Raw genomic sequence first — 7,441 nt, forward strand, 5'->3', positions numbered from 1 at the left:
AAATATGTCTGATATTAATTTAGTGACACTCTTATGGAAATATGATAATATTTTGTAATTATCATTTAAATCTGCCTAATTTTTAAACTGCCTGTCATAAATCAACATCTCAGGAAAATGTCATGGGGTTTCAAATCAAAATATGACTTTCTGTTACGAAACAGGATGTTGATTTTATACATGTCCACATATGAAGACACCGGGACTAAAAGCATGTTTATTAGCATTTTGGGAGACACAACAAATGAATAGGGAAAGAAATTATGTTTCAATATTCTATGAAATATTATATATTATTATGAAAATCTTGTCAAATATTACTCCCATTATTACACTTCTTTTTTCATTACATGTTGCCCCAAAAACACATTAATATGCAAATTAGATTAAGTTTGAAGATACATTGTATATAATGAGAAAACCCGTTTATGGCCATTTTACACACATTTTGCAGAAAGAAAAATGGTATATCAAATCATTCTGTTATAACAAAGTTTGGTAAAAAAATAAATCCTGAAAACTAAAAATGTATTGGTGATTTTAAAAAATCTATTGCTTTTGTCTATGCATGTTCATTCATGTCTTTTTATTCCTACTGAGGACATAGTATAACGTATGAACGAAATATCATTTTTAAACTTTTTTTTTAATGTTCTAAACAATAGACCCTTTTCTCGGGTCTTAAGAGGTTAAGTCATTGTATAATTCGCACATTGCATAAAAAGGTACAATTGTTGTCTTACCGTTATGAAAATACCTTGTACCATGACCCGTTTCTCTCTGAGGAGATCTATCGCTATAATTCCATAACGGAGAAGATTATAGTAAAAAGAGTTTCTGTTGTTTACTTGAGGATTAGTTGGTTCATCACCAATCATACTGTCACCTCCTCTTTCCTCAGCCTGGAAGGGAGGATGTATTACTGTATTTCTGCTCTTAACAGTTGCTGAAGATATAGCTAAATTGGTTCTTGTTCAAAGTTTTGATTTATTAGCAGTTTTACTCCCAGTCAAAGTGGAAAGTTGAAGACGTGGATTCTCCTCAGAATGAATAGTGGATGGTTTTCCAGTAGCTGATGTTCATTTTGGCACTGGTGTGTTGGTAACTAAATTATGGCGTCTGGATGCTCTTGAGCTCCCTGAGGCTTCCAGTGTAGTTGTGCCAGTTGGTGCTGTCCCGTATGGCATGGACTGGGGCACTTCATCTGAAGAAAGTGCAGTTCTTTTTGCATGCAAAGGCAACTGGTTATTATTCCTCATGTGAGATGCATAACCAGATATAATGTAAGGTCTTGCATCCATACCAAGACTGTGCTCTGGCACAGAGTTTGAATGCACCACATGCCCAACTGTGAGAATCTTAGTATTGGCAAAACGTCCCATGAAAATCCTGCTCGAGAATGTTGGCATATTCGTCAGTAAAAACCTTGGGTTCCGTTGTCCAGAAACAGTTGTGTGATACTGAGAACCAGTGCTCAGCAAACTGTAAACCTGTCCATTAGTTTCCCACTTAACCTTGTGTCTCCAGGGTCCATGGTGCTGTGCGGTGCTCAAACAAACCTGGATGCACAGGTGTATGGAGAAGAAGAGAATAAATGAATATTTTGTCATTTTAAAATTATGAATACATTTGTAATTTTGCACAGGATGCAAGAGAAAGTGCAGCACTTTGTGCTCCCAAAAGCTTTTAAATAAGCCCAGGTACAGATGAAGGCGGTACATTGTGAGGCGTTTCTTTCTTGTTCCTTCTGGACGTTTCACATAACAGGCACACCACACATTTACAAAAATTAAATGTGGTGCCACCTTGATAATAAAGACATAGTTAGTTGACAAAAAAAAATCCCATATTCTATTTGTTCAGATCACTGCTTATGATTGGTATTACCACAAGAGGGAGTTAGATGTGTTATTTAATTGCATTAGGGTTTATTACTGGCATAATGTTATCAATATAGTTACCTCTTTATCAATAAAACACATTCAATAATATGAGCATCTCAGTCATGCCATTGTCACAAGGAAATCTGACCTACGAAATGTTTAAACCATTCCAATCTCCCAATGACGACAATTGCTCCTAATAGCGATGAATGTCTTCACTTTCCCCTTCCACTGAAGTGAATGTGTAGGCATTTGTCATATGAGAAAGGGATACTATTTAAAAGCACATAGGCACATTCAACATTGAGGTTAAAACATGAGCTCACGGTTGATTGAGGAAAATGTCTAGACAATGTTTGTTTTCATGCAGGTTGAACGTCAGCCATAGGCCTTATTGCACACTGCAATAAATAGTAGAGCTGAGCTGGAATTTGTGTTGGAGTGGAAAGGATGATTATTTGATCATGGAGATTACTGTATGCATTTTAAAGGGGTCATATGATGCTTTTTTAAAGATCATTATTTTGTGTATTTGGTGTAACAGAATATGTTGACATGCTTTAATGTTCAAAAAACACAGTATTTCTACATTTTCTACAAAGTCCCTCCTTCCGACAAGCGCAGTCTGCTCTGATTGGCCAGCGCATTGTGATTGGTGAAATGTAACGCCCCTTACCATAATCGCGAGCTTCATCTTTCAAAATAAATGTAAAGACAGAGCCCGAAAGGGGAACAGTCGCGTGACAGACACAGTGATGAAGCTGGTATGTATTTGCAGTACACAAGCCACGGTTAAGACAGCTGACTCCTCTGTGATGTGACCCTCTCTCTCTCACACACACACACACACGATGCGCAAAACTCCGCATTTGAACAGTCAATAGCAAATACTTAAACTAATAACAGAACAGTAGCTGATTCAGAAGCGCCAGATTGTCATAGCAAAGTCAGAATGACCTCCTCTCCTAGGTTCACGAAACGGTCGTCCATAAAATGCATTGCTGTTCTGTTGTAAGTGATCTTAAAGATTCCTAAATGCCTCTACTTCTGGAAGGCCAAATAAAGTGCTTTTACTTTCGCCTAGAAACACACAATGCTTCAACACTAACTGCAGTTACTGAAACCACACCTTCTTTCTTTGCGTGCACATTTGGGCGCATTATGCAAATATTTCCACATAGTGAGGTAGATATGTGGGGGCGTGTTAGAACGAGCCGTTTTAGGGGGTTGTGGATCTGATCTATGCACAATCAGCTTGTAACACTCCAAAGAGAAAGGAAAACTTGAAATCGCATCATATGACCCCTTGAATGTTAGTTAATGGTTATTTAATAGTCAAAGGTCTTGTTGAAATTTAGCACGATATTTAGCTCTTATCTTATACATAGTATTTAATGGCTTTAACTGTAAATTAAACTTATGTAACAAAACAAATTCTCATACTGGACATGGCAAAGTACACAAAGAACTTAAAGTATTATTTTAAAATCATAAGAATTTAATTTTGATAAAAGCATTTTCAGAAGGGGGAAAAAAAAAAACTTGGTCATTATTGGTGTGAAATGCAGAGTGTGATGTAAAGACGGACAAATGTAAAGAAGTCAAATCACAATGTTTATTGGTACACAAGTACGAACAAATCTCAGAAATTAATTTTATGTGGTAAACAGACTATTTCCAGAATGAAGAAGTCACAAAGGAGTGCTTTGAAAGACAACGGCAAAAACAATAAAAACTTAAAGCATGGTCCTCAAACGGTAATGCAAGAAAGTGTTTCCACATGTATTTAAGTTACATTCCAGTCAAACTATTCACAAAAGTACATGTTAAAAAAGGCCACATGTAAAATTCCTATTTACAATATTGTACAGATGATTGGCGGCAACCTCCTCCTGCTGAAAGACAAGAAAACAATAAACAAACAAATACAATTAATTATTCCAACAACCATCTAGATTGGCTTTCTTACCTATAAACGATTCAGGAGTGTGTTGTGGATGTCTTCGTAAACCTGGTTGTAGATTTCGTCTTTTGTTTTCAAGCCGTCCAAGTATTCTGTTGAAGCAGACGTAAAACAAAATTAATATTCATCTAAAATATTGTGGTTTTGATTCAAAGTCAAGAGTCTGAAGCACATATACCATACCAATCGGCAAACCGCAGTTCTCCATGTCATTTCTGTGTTTCAGGTACATGGGCCACACGTGACCGTCAAAGAGCCCGGGAGGGTCGGGGACGGTGTATTGCCTGGTACTGAAATAAATAATACAAATGTATTTCAGCTGCTCAAAATAAGCACAATTCATTTGTTTTTGATTGCAGTTTTAACACACCTTCTCCTTAACTTGCACTCCTCGTATGGGATGGTTATGTAATACGATTTGTCAAAAAATTCCAGCAAAGGCCTGTTTGGAGGAAAAAAAAGATAAAAAGGTCATAACCTTAAAAAGAACACCGTCTCTCAAGTCATTTACTGATTGGGGCACTTCTACATAGCCGACTCAGAAATCAGCACATGCAGCGCCACGTGCCCACCAATAGCTCAGCGCGTCTCCTTATCTACACTAATGCAGAGCATCACATGACCGGCATGTATGCCCCAATGTTCCCTTCTTACATATGCATTGAGCACATGTTACCAAATGTTCCCAGAATCTAATCTTTGCCATTCATGCGGTTCAGGCCACCGAAAGTTACATATGAGGAGGGTCGGGGACGGTGTATTGCCTGGTACTGAAATAAATACAAATGTATTTCAGCTGCTCAAAATAAGCACAATTCATTTGTTTTTGATTGCAGTTTTAACACACCTTCTCCTTAACTTGCACTCCTCGTATGGGATGGTTATGTAATACGATTTGTCAAAGAATTCCAGCAAAGGCCTGTTTGGAGGGAAAAAAAAGATAAAAAGGTCATAACCTTAAAAAGAACACCGTCTCTCAAGTCATTTACTGATTGGGGCACTTCTACATAGTCGACTCAGAAATCAGCACATGCAGCGCCACGTGCCCACCAATAGCTCAGCGCGTCTCCTTATCTACACTAATGCAGAGCATCACATGACCGGCATGTATGCCCCAATGTTCCCTTCTTACATATACATTGAGCACATGTTACCAAATGTTCCCAGAATCTAATCTTTGCCATTCATGCGGTTCAGGCCACCGAAAGTTACATATGTCGCTCACTTGTAGTTGTACAGCAGAAATCCTTCTACGATGAGTATGTGCACTTGGCTCTCCGGATCGTCCATTTCCGTGGCTGGGGTCACTTGCACACCATGGGAACGGGCGAATTTGACTGGGTTTTCAATCCAACCCTTGACAGTGTTCACCGTGGCCTCCATATCCAAAGCTGCGATCACTACAAAAGCAGAACAAACGATTTTAGCGGAAGATTGAAAATGGATGTCGAAATTTAATTTCAGTTATAGTAGGGTGACCATACGTGCCATTTTCCCAGGACGCGTCTTGGCAAGGATTTCTAGATTGCCTAAAATATCTAGGTTTTGGCTTTGTTTGCGTGTGCAGACCGACATCAAAATACCATACAGACGGATCGTACCCTGATCGGTCTGCACACGCAAACAAAGCCAAAACCTAGATATTTTAGGCAATATAGAAATCCTGGCCAGGACGCGTACTGGGAAAATGCCACGTATGGTCACCCTAGTTATAGCAAAGCCACACAGAGAGAATGTAAATGGGTTGGGAGGGATTGTAAAATCTTTGTTATGGGAGGGCGATGCGTAGAATGAGGAGTTATTGCTCTCCTACTGTTTATAGTCTTACCATCCCACTGTTTAAAGCCATCCTCTCCGACTGCTATCTGATCCGGCGGCTGAAATAACAGTGACCAGTAAAACACTGCAGCAAATGCCTTCTATCTGCGGTCAAGTATAGTTGAGCCAGACTGCTGATCTAGAATCAGGTCTTAGCCATCATAACCTGATGAATACAACTCGACAGATGGGAGGAAACTGATCTTGGATCAGCACTTTTGAGTTCTTATCACAGACTTGTACAAGGAGCCAAATGAAAGTTTTATCAAATAAAATAGAGAAAAAGCAAACGTAGAGTCATTATCTTAAAGTTACTTCTTATTGAATCCATGCATCCAGTACTACAACAAAAAGCTACAATTAAAATACATAAATAAAAATCCTAATCTTTTGTTGAATTACTAAATTTAAACAAAGTAGGGGTTGAAATTATAGCTAACGTTTTGTTTATTGAAAGGAATCATGCTATTTGTAAAGCCAACACCAAAATAACTAGAAATATCAAATACAAATACTACATTTAGTTGAACTCACCTTGAAGAAGTCATCCTGGTGAACCACACAGCAGTTTGGTAAGGCTTTTATTAACCTGTCCGTCAAGGTGGTTTTACCACCATTAGTCACACTAAAAAATAAAAAAAGGTAGGTTAAAATGATCAAACAGAGTTGAAACGACTCAAAAAGCAGAACTATTAAACGTATTTCCCGTGTAATCTTTGGTTTAATCGTGTATTTGAAAAGCTTATTCAAGTAAAAGTGGCGGGATGGTCCTCAGTTCCTCAGCTGGCTTATGACAACAAACTGACCCAGGTTTAAATACGCTTCATAATAATCTACAATACAAATATAACGAACACAGCATCTTTAAAAGGTTTCTTTAATATTCCGTCCTTTGTATTAAAGCCATGGAAGCCAGACATTACAAATCACAAACAACATAGCACCTCCACAAGAAAATCTAAATAAAACAGCTGTTATTTTACTTCATACACAATACAAACATAAGATTTATAGATGACTAGACATGTTAAGGCGCGAATGTCCGTTAAAAACATTCAGAGGTTTCGGCGCGCTCACGGTTTTAAATCTCCCGCTCAAAACCTCGACGTGGTTTCAAAGCTCGCGATTCTTTTAAAATACTAATATAAATAAATAAGAATAATAAATCATTACATGTACAAAATATTATCTTCATTCAAATTTAAAAAAAAAAAAGCCACATGGCTCGATTGTAACTATTACAACTTTGTTCATAATATTACTGTAAAGAGCTACTTACCCCCCTATTCCAATGATGTACTTCATCGACCTGGTTGAGGTTTTACAATTTAGACGCCGCAAAATGCCTAAAATAAAAACGTACGATTAAAAACCTCCGCTTAAAGCTAAACTTGCACTCTTAACTCTAGTGCGTTGTGAGAACACAATTGCACGTGCGCATATAACCAACATTACACGTCACAGAAAAGGCGTGGCTTACGTGCTAGGCAGCCAATCGCGGCTCGCGCAGGGGAGAACATACTGTATTGAATCAGTCTATAAATTCCCACGAATTGCACGGAAGATAAAATAGTACAGATTAGTACAATTAGAACAAATAAGCAAAAACAGATATTAAATAATGTTGTAGTGAGCAGTGTTGGGGGTAACTCATTACAAGTAACGTGAGTTACGTAATCAGATTACTTTTTCAAGTAAAAGTAACGCATTACTTTTTAATTTTCAAGAGAATATCTGAGTTACTTTTTCAAATAAGTAAGGCAAGTTACTTTTTTTT

The 7,441-nt window shown here is 37.7% G+C and overlaps 1 protein-coding gene and 1 pseudogene across 2 annotated transcripts; both read right to left on the minus strand.

The window, feature by feature from the left end:
• The window catches only part of LOC107566335 (protein-lysine 6-oxidase-like), a 4,036-nt pseudogene extending 2,502 nt beyond the window's left edge, over window positions 1-1,534 (minus strand).
• A 2,007-nt stretch (window positions 1,535-3,541) lies between these two features.
• Window positions 3,542-7,100, minus strand: LOC107566367 (nicotinamide riboside kinase 2-like). Of its 2 annotated transcripts, none has more exons than XM_016251806.1 (8): window positions 6,944-7,100; window positions 6,199-6,289; window positions 5,675-5,723; window positions 5,072-5,246; window positions 4,694-4,765; window positions 4,030-4,136; window positions 3,853-3,938; window positions 3,542-3,775 (listed from the first exon to the last, which is right to left on the minus strand). In XM_016251806.1, exons 1-7 carry the CDS (start codon window positions 6,967-6,969, stop codon window positions 3,853-3,855), a joined length of 606 nt encoding a protein of 201 aa, XP_016107292.1. In that variant the 5' UTR covers window positions 6,970-7,100; the 3' UTR covers window positions 3,542-3,775. The 2 variants fall into 2 exon arrangements, with proteins under 2 accessions (XP_016107292.1, XP_016107291.1); XM_016251805.1 differs by having other exon boundaries at window positions 3,542-3,778; window positions 6,944-7,098.
• Between the last annotated feature and the right edge of the window lie 341 nt (window positions 7,101-7,441).

The sequence above is a fragment of the Sinocyclocheilus grahami genome, unplaced genomic scaffold, assembly GCF_001515645.1.
Source record: "Sinocyclocheilus grahami isolate Dianchi unplaced genomic scaffold, SAMN03320097.WGS_v1.1 scaffold1070.1, whole genome shotgun sequence".
NCBI lineage: Eukaryota > Metazoa > Chordata > Actinopteri > Cypriniformes > Cyprinidae > Sinocyclocheilus > Sinocyclocheilus grahami.

Bases quoted from the DNA above. Each gene is read 5' to 3' on its own strand.
- LOC107566367 (XM_016251806.1), bottom strand. From the start codon at position 6,969: ATGAAGTACATCATTGGAATAGGGGG. The intron at 6,290-6,943 runs GTAAGTAGCTCT...TTTATTTTTTAG, and splicing joins TACATCATTGGAATAGGGGG to TGTGACTAATGGTGGTAAAA. The intron at 4,137-4,693 runs GTGTGTTAAAAC...TATTTATTTCAG, and splicing joins GAGTGCAAGTTAAGGAGAAG to TACCAGGCAATACACCGTCC.